General features: G+C 44.4%; 1 protein-coding gene across 1 annotated transcript in view; it reads right to left on the reverse strand.

Annotated features, from left to right (window-relative positions):
• LOC146420645 (uncharacterized) overlaps positions 1-15,067 on the reverse strand; it is a 28,753-nt gene extending 13,686 nt beyond the window's left edge. The window contains exons 1-8 of the mRNA XM_085048057.1: positions 14,849-15,067; positions 6,981-7,085; positions 6,368-6,445; positions 5,274-5,447; positions 4,326-4,474; positions 2,420-2,596; positions 1,385-1,838; positions 1,022-1,184 (exon numbers count right to left, since the gene is read on the reverse strand). Of these exons, the coding sequence (XP_084904183.1) occupies positions 1,022-1,184; positions 1,385-1,838; positions 2,420-2,596; positions 4,326-4,474; positions 5,274-5,447; positions 6,368-6,445; positions 6,981-7,085; positions 14,849-14,884 (1,336 nt within the window). The 5' untranslated portion in view covers positions 14,885-15,067. The remainder of the gene's footprint in view (positions 1-1,021; positions 1,185-1,384; positions 1,839-2,419; positions 2,597-4,325; positions 4,475-5,273; positions 5,448-6,367; positions 6,446-6,980; positions 7,086-14,848) is intronic.
• Between the last annotated feature and the right edge of the window lie 3,308 nt (positions 15,068-18,375).

Here is an 18,375-nt window from a genome sequence, read left to right on the forward strand (position 1 = left end):
CACGATGAACTGCCCCAAATTCTTTACATGTGTAACACTTCTCAAAGCATCTCTAGCTTATAGAAATTTTTGGGAAAGGCATCTTTGTACCAAAAATCAGAGTGATGTCTGGAGAACAATTACTCCTGCTCCTTTAATATCTGCTGCTTGTCATCAAAGGAATGGAAAGACCTTTACAATATTTGATTAGGAGGAGCAGGACTGGGCATTGAGCTGCTTCATTAGCTCTGCTCTAGCTCAGCTTTTGGGAAAATCCCACCTGAGATGGGAGAGCAAAAGATTCTGATCAGGAAGAGGATTCTGCTCACAGCCTGAGGGAAAAACAGGAATTGCTGTGTCCTGAGCTGGAGCTGCCCCAAAGGCTTCTCACACCAACCCACCTTAATTATTAATTATAATTCTCCTGAATTATTATTATTAATTATAATTTATTATCCTCCTTAATAATCAAGGCCCTGTCCTTGTAATTCAGCATCAAATTCAGCAGGGAGACCAGGAATTCTCACTATGAGCTCCTTAGAGCAGAAATCCCAATGTTGATGGAGATTAGGGAAGGTATTGATTTGTCACAGGCCATGGGGTTTGCTCATTCTCACAGGGCACTAGGAGAATTTCTTGACCCCAGAGCAGCCCAGAACTCCAATTTCTGCCTCCCAACCTGCTCCTGTTGACTTTGCAGCCCAGAGAATTCGGACAGCCTTTGAAGGCAGAGGCTGAACTGGATTACCCAGGTGTGGTGGGTGATTTTACACTTCTGCCCCAAGGCTGCAGCATCCCAGCTCAGTGCAACCCCCAGGTTTTGTAGGACAGAAGCAGCTTGAGGCTTCATCTCTGCATTATCAAGGACCACGTTGGGAGGAACTGAGCCACGGTTGCCTTTCTTATAAAGAGAATTAAAAGATGATTTATACACGACCTTGGTCACTGCCTGCTGAATGGCAGAAAGCACAAATAGAAAATGCAGGCAGAGCTCAGCCCAGGGCTGCAGAGAGGAGCACAGAGCCCTCATTCATCCACTCACTGAAGTTATGTGCAACTTTTCTGTCCAGCAGGATGTGCTGATTCACTGCAGGCTCACTGCCCAAAAGCACTGCCGTGTCCTGGATCTGGAACTGCTCACAGAGCCTGGGAACATCTATTTTCCTCTTGCAGGGGTCACACCATCCCCACACCGACTTGGGAATCTAAAAATACAGCAGGGACACAGGGTAAACAGAGAGCCAGGAGAACAGAGGCCTTTTGTTCCATCCAAGCACGGGAAGGGCAGCCAGGCCGTTTGGTGGCACAGCTGGATTTTATAACTGCCTATTCCATCTATTTTTATGGAATACAGGGAAGGTATTTCGGTTTTTCCTTTCCCAGCTCCCGTGGGGTTCATGCTCACCTTGTCACAAGGAACAACATCCCAGTGAAAGGCTTTGGTTCTCTTGGCTGCTGGGGAGGGGCTGCAGGGCTGGGGGAGGGCAGGGGGGGCTGGGGGAGCCTCTGCCCTGCAGCTGGGAGCTGGCAGGGCTGGCACAGCTGGCACATCTGGCACAGCTGGCACAGCTGGGGTTGCCTCTCCCTCCTCAGGCTGTGCCAAGGGGATCCAAGGCTTGCTCAGGCTGCTCCTTGCAGAACTCCCACCCAGGCAGGGAGTGTCCTCTTTCTCCTCATTCACAGGCACAGTAAATTCCTCATAATCAGCTTCGGGGCTGCTGCATCCTCCCGAGCCCTGCTGGGGCAGGGTGGCAGTGTGGCCCAGCTGGCAGTGCCTTTCCAGCAGAGACACCCACTCCTCCTGCAGCTTGCCAGCAGCCCCTGGCCTGCTGTTCTGCACTGTCAGGGGTATCCGGAACCTGCAAGGGAAGGATGGAAACTAAAACCAGCAGGAATGTGGATAACTCCTGCCCAGCCCAGCCCCAGCTATTCCTGATGGGAGCAGAGTGATGCTCAGCAGCTGCACTGGTCAGTGCTGCTGCTCTGACCTTCCCAGAGTTAGTTGTTGGTGTGTTTGAGGCTGGAGAGGTGAGGTTTGGCTGTGTGTGACTCTGCAGCTCCTCGCTGTCCCTGCTGCCCACCCTGGGCAGGGGGCAGAGTGCCACCCCAGCCCGGAGTGTTGCCCAGGCACTCACATCTGGCCCAGCAGCTGGACCAGGATCTCCTCCTGGCTCCTGACACGACACCTCCACTGCTGCTGGGGACAGGATTTCAGTCTGTCAGCTCAGTTCCACTCGGGATTCCTCCCAGAAATCCTCCCCAAATCTCTGCAGAGCAGTGGGAGGAGTGATCTGTGTAATTCTGGTGTAATTCTGATGGCCTCATTTCTCCATTTCTCAGTGTTGTTATTTTACCCTGGAACATTGATGCCCTCTGTTGCCTCACCTTGCCCACAGTATAGCTGTGCTTTAACACATCATTAATTACCACTTGTACTCACAAGTAATGGTGCTCTGAGGTCTGCAGGGAGAAGCTGGAGCCCCCGGTGTCCCTGCTGACACCCACACTGCCAGCTGCCAGGGGAATGGTGGCTCCTGCAGGCTCGGCAGGGTGGCTCCTTCCCCCCAGCCCCAGGCAGTGCAGAGCCAGCTCTCCTTCCCGCAGCTGAGCCAAGCACCTGCAGGACAAGGGAAGGGATGGATGGAGACACAGAACATCCCTCTTTGACTCCTCATTCACACAGCCTGGCCCTGGGGAAAGCTTGGAAAAGTATTGACTTCCTAATGGCAATAAATCCCCCATGGAACAGCCCAAAATATCAATAGTAAAGCATGGAATCTCTGAGATGTTCTTATTTGAGAGTTTCTTCTTCTCATCTGACACTGAAATAAAGTGTGACACAAAATCTAATCAGCCTGCCATGCCCAGCGAGAGCTACAGCTAAAACCTGACCAGCAATTAAAAATCACCCAACTCCTGATAATATTCTAGCCAAGCTCTGTCCCTCCCACTCCATTTATTCCTCGTTTTTTTAGATAGTGGATCCTTTGGACTCTGAGCTTTTAAAGGAATCCACTGTGTGACTGAACAGTGCCTGATGTGACAAGATTTCAGAGTTTCTGTGTCTTCCAGGTTTCACTCCAGCAAGCTCTAAACAAACAACCAAACTGAGCTCCCAATCCATTACCCCAATATCCCTCTCTCCTGGAAATCCTGTTACTCCATGGAAGCTGAAATTTGGGGAAAACCTCTTTAAATTATAATTAACCCTGGAAGAAATTGTCTGTCCACACAGAGCTTCCACTCCAGCAGAATCCTCTGCTCCAGCCTCTCCTCTGCAATTCTGCCCTGTCAGGTTGGGCTTTACTGTATGTGGGTTTTATTCTTATTTAAGCATTTGCCTCCTCATTTTTCTGGAGGGTTTCTGCCTTTCTTTATCATCCTGACAGTTCTATCAAACCTCTGCTCTCTCCTCGAGGTGTGGCTGGTTGATTAAGATGCTCTGTGAGGAATTTAAATAAGTTCAGCTGCTCCAGAACGAATTAAACATAAAATATAAACTGCATCTCTTCCCACCCAAACAGTCACAGTGATAAGAATTGTTTAATGGAGCTGGCAGTTCTATTGATCTCTCCTTTCTTCAAGGCAGGGACTTATGGTTTAATCGGATCTCCAGATGTTTCCACCATCACTTACTTGGCCAAAAATAAAGGAGAAAGAGAGAGGATTAATATCAAGAAGAAAACAACAAAGGCTTTGCTTCACGAGATAAACAAAAATCAATTTTTGTTTGTTAACAAACCCGTTCAGTGTTGCAAGGTAACAAATCCCAGACACACTTGAGGATAGTGCTTACAAGACATACAGTGGTAGCCTTTTAAAAACAATTAAAATCATCTTCTGTGAACTGGGAAGGCTTTGGAGATAATTGCCCTGTGCAGATAATTACAACGTGAATTCTTTTTTCATTAGCTTTTGCTAGACAGAATTCCTTTTCCTCTCTCTTTCTCCCCTGTGATGGTAAAAGCAATTTCCAGGTATTTTAGGAGCTGTCCCAGGGAGGAGTGGTTTGTCTGCAGAATGAGGAGCAAACCATGGAAAACCATTGCATTCCTGAGAATGGAGGGAAAAATCATGAGAAAAACCAAGTTCCAGCATTAAAATTTTCCTGAGCATCATCAGCATCACAGCTTTGTGATGCCAATGCTCACAGCAGCTCCAGATCACACCACAGCTTTGGGTTTTTGGGTCTCACTGCACTGACAGCTCACTGCAGTGCTCTCATCTCATCCAGATTTGCCATCAACCTTTACACTTCAATAAGAAAGTCAATAATGAACTTATTATCAGCTCAACGAAATCAGAATGCATCCATCAGAAATGTTAACAAATCCCAGAGCTCGTACTTCACCCATTCAGAGGAGGTTGAGGAGTTCTGCTGCCAGTCCAGCAGCCCTTCGTGGATCACATCACACTCTGCAGCTCTGCCAGAGCAGGACTCTGCTGCTTTCTTGTAAGAGTTGCTCTGGAGAACTCTGCTCAGAAGGTAGATTATCTAGATAAAAAGGGGCAGCAGAGAAAAATACTTTCCATATTAGTTCCCCTTGGTAAGACACCAATAGTTGGATTTTACAAGTACAAAGATGACAGACGACACCATAAGCCACAGCCAAATGGGTAAAATAAATCAACATAAAATAAATCAGGTCTGTCTGTGGTGCAAAACTACTTAATTGCAATTTGGTTTTATGCCCACAATTCTAAAGCTCTCAGAGTAAGGAGAACAGAATTTTATTCTGGAGGGGTTGCTGTAAACCAGAACTTTTTCATTCATACACAAAGCAGTTGAGCACAAAGTCTCTGTTGAGCTCAGCTCAAGCCCAAGCAGCACTCGATTGATTCAGCCAAAAATCTCAGGCAATGCTCAAAGATGAACCAATGGCTCTTCTCTCAGCATGAGGATGATCCTCATTCACCCTTAAAATCGAGCATTTTAACAAATATCTTATTCAGAGAAGAAAAAGCGCTTAGAAAATTCCAATTTGGACTCAGCTGTGCACATCCCCATTTTGTTTGTTCGTTTTCACACACTGCCAGAGCAGTTCTACCCAAGATGGAGCTGCAGAACTGTCCCCACTTGGACACCACATCTCAAGCTGGCTTTACCTCCCCATGAACTGTGCCAAAATCCCGAGGCCAAACTCCACCCTGAGCTCACATTCCCATTTCTCCATCCCCAAACACCCACGGAATGAAGCCATCCTTGTGCCTGCACAACGCTCAGCCACGCTGGGACCTGCTGGGTGCCACCACCCTGCCATCCCCAGCCTGCCAGGGACAGGGGACAAGCTGACCTTCCTCTTGTCCTGCAGGGACACAGCCTCCAGCTCGTAGTGCTGCCGCCCGTGGAAGGCGATGCTGAAACGCCTCCTCTCCGAGTCCTCGCAGCCTTTCACCTGGGAGAAAGGGAACTGCTTCTTGATGATCCCCTTCTCGATGTTAAAGATGGTCCTGGTGTTGAAATCGAGCTGGAATGGAAAATTCTGCATTAATTGAGGCTATCACTATTCATTGTTAGAAGGTAAATGCAGCATCCCTATGTTACCGTGTGAAGGTGTTTAGATAAAATAATAGAATAAACAGAATTTTTAAATTCCATTCCATGACAAAAATACTACTCAATGTTTTAGTCACCAAACAAACAGATATTCTTCATAAGCTGTGCTCCCACATCTCTTCTGATGAATAAGCATCAATTTCTCATCACTCTGAATCATTGCTTCTTTTTAAATTCTCCTCATCTCACCAAACCTAGTGCAGAAACTTCCCCTTCAGCACAAACCAATGGCAGAACCACCTGGGCAGGGATTGAGTTCCTCACTCCTTCAATCCTCACCCCAGCAATGCAGGGAAGGTGTTTAGAACATTTCTGAGTTCAAAACTTGTTCGTGCAGATCACACCCCAAATGTGGTCTTTCCCTCCGTCCTGTTTCTAGCAGGAAACCTCCAAAGCAGAACCTTTCTCCTGATTATCTCTGACTTTTGAAGGCTGCTGGTGATTAGAGAACTGAAATTGAGCTATTCCAGATTCCCAGGCTGATAACCTCCACATCTGCTACACCTCTCTTCATTTTCTTCACGTTATGTCTAACCAAATGATCTTTTAATTAAAAAAAAAAAAAAACTAGTGGATATTGATGGAAATAAGGAGATTATATCTGCATAGTTAAATTGTAGCAAAAACCACCCTCTAGCTTACTCATTTGGACTTGCTCATTATCAATTTTTGTCCAAACGACAAGAAATTTTATTAAAATCCCAGAAAAAAATATGAAAACTTTATCCCTGACTTCATGGAACCAGGAAATCCCCATCAGGTGCTGTTGACACAAGTTTGCTTTAATATATTTTTATGTGCTGCACCAAAAGTGAGAATTTTCCAAGTTACCTGCAAAATCCGTTTCTGCCAGCGGTAGTGTTTGTATTTGTAGATAATGAAGTTGAATTGTGAGCCAGTTAACAAATCCTGGAAAACAGAACAGAAATCAGCAGCACATCCAACACCAGGATAATGTTTGGCCAAAAAATCCTGCTGTTCTCAGGGGAAATCTGTTTTTGTGAACAGAAACAGCACTGGAAGCTTTGCAGAGGAATTCCACGTGGAGATAGATGGAACTTGCAACTTGGTTTTATGCCCACAGTTCTAAACCTGCCAGTGTAAGGAGGATGGAATTTTATTCTGGATGGGTTATTGTAAACCAGAATTTTTAAATTCATACACAAAGCAGTGGAGCACAAAGTTTCTGTTCAGCTCAGCTCAATCCCAGGCAGCACTCCATGGATTCAGCTGAACATCTCAGAGATGAGACATCTCTGCTGGGTGGGAATTCCACCAGCCCTTCCTCCCTGTCCTGTCTGCTTACAAACTGGGGATGTTTGAGTTTTCCCATCCCTGAAGCAATCCAGAGATGCTCCTCACCTCAGCAGATCTCTCTCTCTCTCTCCAGAATATCCTCAGATATCTGAGCATCTCACAGAACAGATCAGAGGAGTTGCCTCACCTTTTCAGCACACACCTCCCTCTGTGCCAAGTGCAGAGCTCCCTCAATGCTCACTTCTTTGTTTTTCACCATGTTCATAATTTTGAGGATTTTTTCCTGGCTTAACTGAGGGGAAAAAAAAAAGAAGAAGAAAGTCAATCAAATGTTTTTAGAGACTGGTTTTTCACCTGGCTATGGAGGATGCAGAGTGCTCACAACAACCACGGGAGCTGCCATGAAATTCCAATTTCATTCATATTTGATGCCCTACTGACCACCTGCCCAGCCAATAAAATCTCCCTTTGAAACCTGCTGAAAGTCCACAGGATATCAAACCCACAGGGGTTTTTACAACTGTGGAAGATGTGGTGGAAATAGCTGGAGACAGAACTGCCAGGGGGAAACCTTTCCCTGTCAGAACCCCTGGCGAGAAGTGAAAACATCCATTTTTCACGGGTCTGTCTTACCCTGAGTGTGAAGTCCTGCATGCAAGACAACATGAAAGACAAATCAGGAGCATTGGAAATTTTCAGGGCGAAGAGAAGGTAAATTGTTGCTGGAGTGAGGAGGTGCAGCTGCCACGGGGAATTAGTGAAGCACGTGAAAAACCAGCTCTGCACTTCCCCTTTTTTCTACCCAAACAGGAGGTTGAGCTGCTAATAAACTCACACCCGAATTTCTGTCAGTTCTGAGTGCAGCAGGTGGGGCTGCAATGGCAAACAGGAATCCAGCAGAAAAAAAGAAGAGAAAAGAAGAAAAAAGAAGAAAAAAAGAAGGAAAAAGAAGAAAAAAGAAGGGAATTTAGCAGGGATGGAGAGCTGCAGCTGTCACAGGGCAGGAAAGGCATTGCCACAGCCTTTGGAGGGGAAAAATTTCATTTTTTAAAATTTAATTTTTAAAATTTTTTTTGTTTTTTTAAGTGCAGAAAGGAAGGCATTCAACTCAATATTCAACTCTTCCTTCTCCTTACCTTCACCAAAGTCTCCTTTGGACTCAAATGAATTTCTGCCCAAGACATGAAAGCAACAGGGAACATCTTCAATTGCTTAATAATGGATGAGGGGAAAAACGTTTACAGAAGAGAAACAAATCATTCTGTGTGTTTAAACTCAGGAAGGTTTGTTAGGAAGTCAGACCCTGACAGACTCCACTCCCCAGGGAGCACACAAAACCTCTCTTTTATTTTTATTTATTATTTATTTTTATTTATATATTTATTCTTATTTATATATTTATTTATATAGTTATATGTTTATTATTATTATTTCTTATCTATTTATTATTATTGTTTTTATTTATATATTTATTTATATATTTTAATATCATTATTTAACCTCTATAAAAGGTTATTTCCAACAGCCCCCTGTTGTTTTACACCTCTCTCAACCCTCTGCACATCTGTAAGCAGGAGGGAAACATTTCCAAAGGCAAGAGAGGCAAAAAAGGCATTTTTCAGCCCATGAGAACTGTCAGAATTATTTGTCAGAAGCCTGTCTGGCTCACTTAGGCTGTTGACAATCTCATGTTTTCATGGTGTTTTTACTGGCAAACAAGACTCCAGGATCAAACCCTGACCTTTATCAGTTTGTATCTATTGGTCTTTTCTCTCAGCATGACAGAAATTCTGTCATGTGTTTGTTTTGGTCCTATTTTTCTCAAAAAGAAACAAAATTTGTCATATTATCCCCCAAAATGCCACTTAGCCAGCCTGTGTTATACTGCCTAACAAAATGCGACTGGAGCAACAAAACTAAATGTTTTTTTATACCAGACTGGGTAACAAAACTCAGAAAAAAAATTCAATTCTTCTATTATACAGCAGGCACATTAGGGAAATCCACGAGATTGTGTTAATAATGCACTCAGCCACCTGCCAGGGTCAACAGCTTGTTGAAAACATTAATTAAACTTTCACCACCCACCCCAAACTCAGTCGAGCCACACAAGGGACTTGAAAGAATTCACAATTGCAGGAAGAGTGTGTGGCTCCAGATATTCCCTGGGAGGAGAGGTGAGCTTTGCATGTTTTTTTTTTGCATATTGACCTGGAGTAAAATGTGTTGAGGGGGGAGAGAGGAGATTTCTGGCTTGTTTTGGGCAGCTGCCCTGCACTGAGCCTTCTCTCTCCATCTCCCAGCACAGCCCCACAGGAGCCCCCCAAGGACCCACAGAGGGTTTTCCTCGTGCTGGGGAAATATTCTGGAATGATCCCAGACTTTCCAAGATCCAGTGAGGATAAAGGGATTAAAAACACATCACCCAAATTGTTCTTGAGCAGGGCAGTGGGAGGAACAAGGGATGTGGAGGATTGCTCAAGGATAAAACACCAAATGTGCTCCTCTGGCTCTTCTTCCTAAATCTTACCCCCCCAATAAACCCTGCTTCACACCCCCAGAGGGTCACAGAATGGCTCTGAGTCTTGTGCAGCCACCTGAGACCCCTGGGCTTCTCCAGGGGACAATTCAGACCTGTCCTGTCACCTGAAAATCCTTTCCCTGCACTGCCTGCAGAGGAATTTGTTCTCATTCTTTGACCCATCCCACCTGGATCCAGATTATATGACAGCAATTTAATGCAGAAATCCCCCTGGAAAGTGTGAATGTCCATCCATGGAGACACCCAGCAGGAAGGTGGCCCCACAGCCCTGCACACAGTGTCACCACAGTGTCACCAAGCCCAGCACAGCTCAGTGAGACATCATTTCAGGGCCACCTGGGAGATCAAAGCTCCTGTGCCCCCAGCTCCATCACCTCCTGTGCCCACAAAGCCTGCTCACCCACAAATCCTGCTCACCCACAAACCCTGCTCCCTGTGCCAGAGAGGAGCAGTTTGGATTCCATTCCAGCCAAGCTTTTCACTGTTGAGCATTCCTGACACTTGTCCTGATTCAACATTGAACATCCTCATCTGCTCAGGAGGTGCAGCAGCTCCTGGGTGGGCAGAGCCCAGGAGGGAAGAGTTCTGAGAGGGTTTGTCCCAAATTCTGACAGGGTTTGTCCCAAATCCTGAGGGGGTTTGTCCCAAATCTTGAGGGGGTTTGTCCCAAATTCTGAGAGGGTTTGTCCCAAATCCTCTGCCCTGCCAGCAGCATCTCCCTCTGGCACTGCCAGGGCAGTGCTGCAAGGAAAAGGAGGCTCAGCCCAAGAGGAAAGGGACAGGTCAGAGCTACACAGTTTTTTACAGAATTCTCATTAATTTAGGGACATAAATCTGAGTGGACTTCACCCTGCCTGCACGTGGAATGTGCAATTTAAGTGATTTCAATCTGGATTGCTTTAACAGACACAATCTGGATTTTCCTTAAAGCCCCAGCTTGGTGAGATCAACTTCCTAATTTATTCCCTTTCACCAGGTTGGAATTTGGCCCAAAAGGTGCTGAGTGCTCCCAGATATTTCCAGGGGAGTGGTTTTCTCCCAGGACTGGGGAACCTTCACCTTTAATTTCCATGAAATATCAATGCAGGTGACAGATGGGATATTTTTATGTGGCAATGCCATCTTCTGTAGCCAGGCCTAGAGACAGACTAATATTATTTGTCAACCAGAGCTGCTATTCATCAAATAAATTACCCATCTGTAATCATGTTTTGCATTATTTTTTTTTCAGATCCATATCTGGCTGAATAGTATCTGTCAACATTTATTCAAAGCAGAAGGTATTCATCAAGCACCAGCTTGATTTCCTTGAAAACCCTGGGAATTCTGCCACTTCCAGGAGGAGCTGGAGGAGGCCAAAGATATTTTATTGTAATTTATTTCTTACTGGTGTAAAGGTATGGAGGGATTGATTATAACAAGATCAAAAATCTCAAAGAACTATTCTCAAAAATACGAAGATATAAACTGGTGCTCAGTGACACGTCCACAGCACAGCCATGTACCAATAATTTTACCTATTTTCAGCATTGAAAACATCACCATATTGAGGAATCTCTAAGCCTTAACATTTCTTAATTTTATAAATTAAATTTATAAATTTATAAATTCTTAATAAATTTATAAATTCTTTATCAATTCTAAATTTATAAATTCTTAATAAAAAATTTCTTAAAATTCCCTCTGAAAAAAAAATGACATTTTCTAGGTGTCACATGAGGCAAACCGTTTAGATTTTCCCTCAATCACCACTCCACAGACCAGCATGGACTCTCCTGCTCCAGCAGCTCTGAGAATCCATCCAGAAATGAAAATTAGAAAGTAATTCCTGGAATTTCACTGTGGAAACTCCAAAGATAAACTGAGTATTGCTGCTTGCACGGGAGACTGACTTTGTTCTGTATATTCACTGTTCCATCAGTGACCTGCTGAAGGACTGGAGATCATTAAATTTACAGATTTTGTGGAAAGAACTGTGAGGTGGATTCCAACTCCAAACAACCTCGACAAAGGAGAGCAGCAATAATCTATAATTCAGCAAGAAAGGGGGAAAAAATAAAATCTGGATGTTCAGCAGGAGCTGCCAGCTTCAGAAGCAGGGCTGAAGAACAGATTTTTTTTTTTGCAGAAAAAGCCCAGAAGTTGGAGCAGCTTGCAAAGTGACACGAGCTCCCAACATTGCAATAAAAGGGAATTTCCCTCTGGGAGACTCCAGGCAGCAGCAGAACACAGAGAGCTCAGCAGTGACAGAGGATTCTGCTGGAATAAGGGGGAAGTTTTCCAGAAAAGGGTTGGAGGAGAGCATGGCAGGACAATGAGGGTAATCAGAGCTCTGGAAAAATGGGATTTATGAGGGAAGAGAGGGAGGGTTGGGATTTCAGACCTGGAGGAGGGTGAGGCAGGCAGGAGGTTCACAAATACCTGCTGCCAAAAGGGAAGGAAAAGAGGAAATAAAAGATAAATTACAGCCAAAGAGGTCCTGCTGAGATGCTTGGGAAACAGTCAGGATAACACTGAGCCATCCAGGGAAAACTCAGGAATCTCCCAGCACTGAACATCCTTCGGAACAATTAAACAAATGCTTTGTGCCACATCTCAGCTGCTCCTTCTCTGAGCCACGTTTTGCACACTTGTTTTGCACTTTAGCTCAGAACAGGTGATTTCACTGCTTTCCCAGGGGAATGGGGCAAGCAGAGATTTCAAAATTTTGGAAAACTCCACCCAGCCTACGAGCTTGTGTTTCCAAGGCAGAGCTGCTCCCTGGAAATCTCTCTTTCAAGGACCATGAGCTGCTTTAGCAGAACCAACAGCCTCAGCATCACCACAGCCTGGGGCCTGAATATTTTAAATTAGACTTGATTTCAAAACAACACTTAGGAGTGAACCTACCTAGCAATTTGTTGGTGTAGTGAGGTGTAATTTAAATGCTCTGCTAAAAAAATGGACTGAAATAGAATAAAGGTGGCTCAGAGAGGAGCAGTTCAGTTTGCTGCTAAAATAATAACATTCTGTGCCTTTAGCTGCAGGAATTGAAATAATCCACAGTGATGAGGAGTATCAAGGATTATCATATTTGCTTATTAATGTGATAGTCAGATTAATCTTGTGAAGAAACAAAGATTGCTGGGCTACTTAACAGTGACATCTAATTATTTTGGAGAAGAACAAGCATCTTCCTGCTCACAGGCTCACAATCTCATCCTGTGCCCTCGTGTCTTATAAAAAAAAGATTCCTATCAAGCAAGAACTGGGCTGCTAAAATTATTAAATGCTGAACAAGACTCATTTCATTATGCTGGAGGTTTATTAAATCACATTAACACCTGCTAAGCAGCAGGTATGAAGTGCAGCAGGGAGGATGCAGCACTGATTTAATGCATGTTTAACTGAGGGTGCAGGGGCTCCACGAGTTTCACATTAATTAGTTGGAACATTTAATGAACAAACCCTTCATTATGTTCTCATCACAACACGGACTAAGAAATTATCCAAAAAAAAAAAAAAAAAGCATTCATCTGTTGATGTAACATTTCTGACCTGACTTTTCCTTTCTCCAGGATTCTGGTTTGTTAATAAATCATCCTAGCAAAATAATGAGGTAAAAATAGGACGTTATTTCTCCTAGTGCATCTCCTCCTGAACTCCAACAGATTTTGTGTAAATGGTTTTGTCATGTTCTCAACACTTGCCTATAAAAGACACAAGATTTTCCAAACAGGGACAGATTCCTCAGGAAATGGAATCATCTGGCATTATTTAAATGGAATTGATCCCTCGGTAAGTATTCACTGAAAATCCACTTTAAGCTCCATTGGAACAGACCAGGGAAGTCATAAAAAAAAAAAAGGGGGGGAAAAAATCAATCACTTGAGAGAGGTGGCCTTTAAGAAAAAGCCTAATGAAAATTGTAGGGGAAAGCCATGGGGATAAAGCACTTTAAAGGAGTTGATTAAAGGGAAGCAGGGTGGGAAAGGGAAAGGTCTGACAGCCATTCCACCTTGCACCATGATCTTCTCAGCTCTCAAAGGCTCAGATGAAAAGCCTCAGCAAGACACCGAGCCAGCTTTGAAAAGCAGTTCACAAAAAGTTGAACACACGTTTCTCTCTCTCTTTTTTTTTTTTGGTGGATATTTTGGTCCAAGCTGAGCTCTGTGCTTCGCTGCAGGCCTGGGGGAGTGAAAGTCAGTGCAAAGTGGCACCAGCTGGCCCTGGTTTCCTGTTTGCTGCTCCTCGCTCATGTAAAACCCTTGCTGGTGGCAAACATCTGGCTGTTCCCACATCTGGGCTGCCCTGACCTCCCCAGCAGCACGGCAGGGAGGAGCAGAGATCCACGAGGTGCCACTCCTGCCTGGGTCTGTGCCAAGCCATGACAGCCCAGCAGAGACAGGGAGGACATTCCCAGGCTGGGGCTGTGCCTTTCCAGCCCCTGTGACACCAACAGCTTCTCCTGACACATCCCAGCTCCTCAGCATCCTCCCTGCTGGATGGCAGCTGTGAGTTCATCATCAATAATTGCTGCAGCAATTATTGTCTACCAAGCTCCAGGATTCACATTTGGATCCCCTGTGCTGCTCCAGACCTCCTGGGGAAGGAGGCTGCTGGGTCAGGGAACCACAGGCAGCCCTGCCCTGTTCCCCATGACAAACCAAGGAGCAGGAAATAGGTTTCCCCCTCGTTTATTGCTCTGGGGCTCTCCAGAGCCTGGGACAGCAAATCTCTCATTTTGGAGGAGCAAGGAGAGCCTTGCAAACAGGGCTGGATCTCCCCAGAGCTCACCCTGTGCCAGCCAGGAGAACTCAAACCCTTCCCAACCCACGTGCAACACAATCCTTCTTCTCCCCAATTATTCTTTTCCCCAATTATTCTTTTCCCTAATTGCTCTTTTCCCTAATCACTCTTTCCCCTGATTGCTCTTTTCCCTTGCCAGCCCCATCAGCTGTCTCAGCCAGAGAGGAGCTTTGCACCTCTCAATTCTCCAGGTAACTCATTTCCAAACATGCAAATATTGGAACAAGCAGAGAGCTACAACTCTCCGTGTGTGGCAGGAGCTCTGACAGACCCACAGCGCTGCCAGCTGATGTATATTCAATTCTGGCATATCAATCACTTTAGATTCCAGTGGGATTATCCAAAGACTGCTTTTGCCTACAATACAAACCACTTTTTCTCCCCTCCAATTACCTTATGGAAATTTTTAGCGCAGATAAGATAGAGTGTGGATAAATCCTCTCTAGCATGGCAAGAGGAAGACTGATTTTCTCTCCTTGCAGCAAGGAAAACTTCACACATTTCAACTTCCTCCAGAATAAAGCACAGCAAAATATCACCTCCTGCACATCTCCTGCAAACACTGTCTGATAGATGAGAGCAGTCTGAGCTCATCTCCCATCACAGCCCATTACACCAAACAACTCCAAATTCCTGCCAGTGGAGCTCAAACCATCCCCACCTTCTGACAAACCACCTCCAGCTCTGCTCACTTCCACCCAAACCACATCACCTTCTGCCTTTACCTGCGAGAAACTCTCTTGTGTTCTCGGGTTATCCATGGCTGGGGAAATCCTGTTTGTTTCATCAGAATCCTACAGGGTGGCAAAGTGCAGTTTGTTCAGGAGTCACACCTGCTTTTCCACAGCATGCTGCTCGTTCTTTCCCTCTGCCTCTCTCTCTCTCTCTCTTATGAAATCTTGCAGCCAATGGCTTTTATTAAGTGTTACTTCCTTTTATGCTGAGAACTGAAAGAAACAATAATGATGCTTTGCTTCCTCATGGCAGCTCTGTGAAAAAACAAAAAAATGTCGAAGTTATTTGTTTGCTTTTCCTGAATTGATATTTATGTTCCAGTGACTCCCTGGAATCACTGAGCTCTGAAAGCTGCAATTATGATTTATTACTATTTGTTAGGATCTATTCCATTGGATCTGTCTGAACACCCAACATCTGTTAGTTACCCAAATAAATTCCATGCTAAATGTAAGGAAGTTTTCCTGAGGAGCCACAAACACAGTGCTCAGTGGGTTTTTATGCACAGCAGCAATTTCTAACACATCTCCAAACTCCAGCATGAAGCTGTGCCTATTGGATGGGAGCACAAGGCACCTGCAGCTCAATGCTCAACATTCCCCTAAAAATAAACAGCATTTTAAACTCTTTCTTTGCTGTCTGTATTAGAAGAGAGAGCCTAGAGATTAAAGAGGGAACCGCCAGCAAGGCATTCCTGAAATTCCTGACCAAAATTGCTCAGGAGCTACAGGGAAAACACACCTTGGCTTCTCCACCTCTGCATGGTGACTTCGGCAAGATCACAAAACCAGGTCAAAATCAGTCTGGAGACTGAAAGCTCTGAAGAGACACAGCTGGGAGGTGAACTCTTCATATTTTAAAATTTCTTCTTCTCCCCCAGGCAGAGGCAGAAGGGAAAATCAGAAGCTCTGAGGCATCACCTGCAAGGGAGAGTTTTCAAGAAGGGACAGGAATTGAAAACGTTGGGTTTTGCTGACGGCTCTCCTTCCTCTGCTGCTCTAAAAACAGCTTTTAACAGAAGCAAGAGAGGAAGTTGAGGAGGTCAGGGCAGAGCAGGTGGGTCACCCTGAGCCAGGGGTGGTTCTGGCAAACCCCACAGCCAAACCCCACAGCCAGAGCTCTGCAGCTGAGATGGGGAGAAGGGATTGGGATGAACTCTCCCAGATCCCTCGAGGCAATGGAAAGTAAGTGGAAGGTCAATCTATGCTAATATAAACAGGGTTTAATCATCTGGAGTGATTAAAAGCAAGTCCTAGTCTTTGAAGGAGTGTTAGTTTAACACAGGCTGATAATGTAACAGGGCTCAGTCCAGATCTCCTGGAGAAATGTTTAATAAAGATTGGCTTTCAGTGCCCTCAATTCTGCTCCATGTCCAGCATGACAAGATGGAAAATTTTCACTAAACTGGGAGAAGAAATCACGGGAAACATGTTTCTTTGTCAGCTGTCTGAAGCCATTTGGTTCAAATAAAACAGAACTAATTCACTCAGAATCAAATCTGTCCATTCCCCCTCAGAGTCCTCAGCCCTTGAGGAGCTGCAATTTTCATTTTCAATTAAAGAATCCCAAGGAACTCTTTTTACAATATGATTATAGCGGCCCAGGACATTTCAGGATGGGAAAATAGGTTTCTTTCACAAAGGTTCTGCAGAGATGGGAGATGGTGCTTTCCCCTCTCTGCCTGGAGAGCTGCACGTCCTGCAAGGCTGCAGAGCCTGAGAGAAAGCAGTTAATCAGAACAGAGCTCAATTGCAAACATTTTCAATTAATCTGAAGTCGTTAATTACACCTTCCTTTAATAAAGGTGTAATTTTCTTTTTTTGTTTTTGCTCTCAGTTAATCGATTCCAACACATGCTGCAGCAAATACAGGAAATTCAGTGCTGGAATAAACTGCCCTGCAGTGGGGGTGGAAGTTATGGGGAAAGGGCTTGGAATGAACGGGGAAAAACAAGAATTCTTTGTGAATTGTCTGGGAAATGCACAGGGTGAATATTGGACCAGAAATTCAAGTTTTGCTGCAGAAAAACATCAACAACTCTGCCCAGCCTGGCCTTGGACACTGCAGGGATCCAGGGGCAGCCACAGCTTCTCTGGGAATTCCATCCCAGCCCTCCCCACCCTCCCAGGGAGGAATTCCTTCCCAATACCTTGAAAAACGAGAGCTGAATCAAACCATTCTTTAAATAAATAAATAAATAGCAACAACATGAAGTTCACAGAAACATTTTCATCTCTCGTTCAAGCGTGAATGTCCCAGCAGGGCTGGAATGCTCTCACCAGGTAGTTCTGATTGAAAAACAAAGCCTTTCCCTGAAAACTTCCTTCACCTCAGAATTACTGCCTAAACCTGTTTTATAAGAGGCCTCTTTCTTCTTTCTTTTTTTTCTTTTTTCTCTTTTTTTTTCTTTCCTGTGGAATGGTGCTGAAACAGAGAGGAAGTCAGAGCTCCTCGTGACTTCATGGGGTTTGGCCTCAGCATTCCCCTTCATCACCTCACATGGTGGAGGTACCAGTGAGGTCTGAGCAAAACTGGAAAACCAACCAGCCACGCTGGGGAGAAACCCTTTTCCAGGGGGTTTTGCTTTTTTTCTATTTTCTCAGTGCTGATCTGGCTCAGAAATGGATTGTATTACAAAATTCTTTTCGATTCTGGTTTAAAGCAAGAGGACTAGTGATGCACAGCTGTTTGTGCCACACTGCAGGGGAAAATGCATTAAATGCAAGGTGGGGGGAAAGGGGTGTGTTTGAGAAGATGAGGAATTTCAAATTATAACTTCTGACAAGTCTGGGAAACTAAATTCAGATCGAGGGTGACACCCAGTGATGCTCAGCACGAATTCTGCCTCTTTTTGCAATAGCCTCACTCATGCAGAAAATATAAACTTTTACCATGTTGCACAAGATACACCATAAAAGAAGTATTTTCCCATAAACTGTGGGTTTAAAAATTTTTTTCGGGTAATATGAGTTAGTTTTTTAATTAATTCACTCTTTGGAATGAACAGTGGGAGAATCCAGAAAAGGAAAAAAAAGATAAAGTAGTAACTTGGAGACAGAGAAAATATATCTGCTCATTACAATGGAGAAGTTGGTATGTGAGGTCTGATTGATGGAAATGTAATTTTTTGGTTTTTTGTCTTCTTCTTGCTCGCTTTTGTGTACAATACATCTGTAAATCACAGAGGTAGCTTGATACTAAATAAAACAAATCAGTAATTAGCAATGGAATTATTAGTAGTTCCCTGTGGTTTGGCATTGCACAAACTACTCAGCTGATGAATTTTGAACAACAAAATGTTTCCAGCAGTTTCTGCCTTTGGCAATGGTTCATGGTCACCATTGAGGAGAGGAAAAGAATAATGGATATGTTTCTAAAAATAACAATTCTACATCTACCTGAGCAATTTCCTTGGAGCTTCTCACTGTGTGCAACAAACAGTGATAAAGGAAATCACAGAACCACAGAGGGAAGAGAACTTAAATCTCATTTCACCCCTGCCATGGACACCTTCCAC

This window comes from Lichenostomus cassidix, unplaced genomic scaffold (genome assembly GCF_008360975.1).
Source record: "Lichenostomus cassidix isolate B80296 unplaced genomic scaffold, HeHo_3.0 HiC_scaffold_578, whole genome shotgun sequence".
Classification (NCBI taxonomy): Eukaryota; Metazoa; Chordata; class Aves; order Passeriformes; family Meliphagidae; genus Lichenostomus; species Lichenostomus cassidix.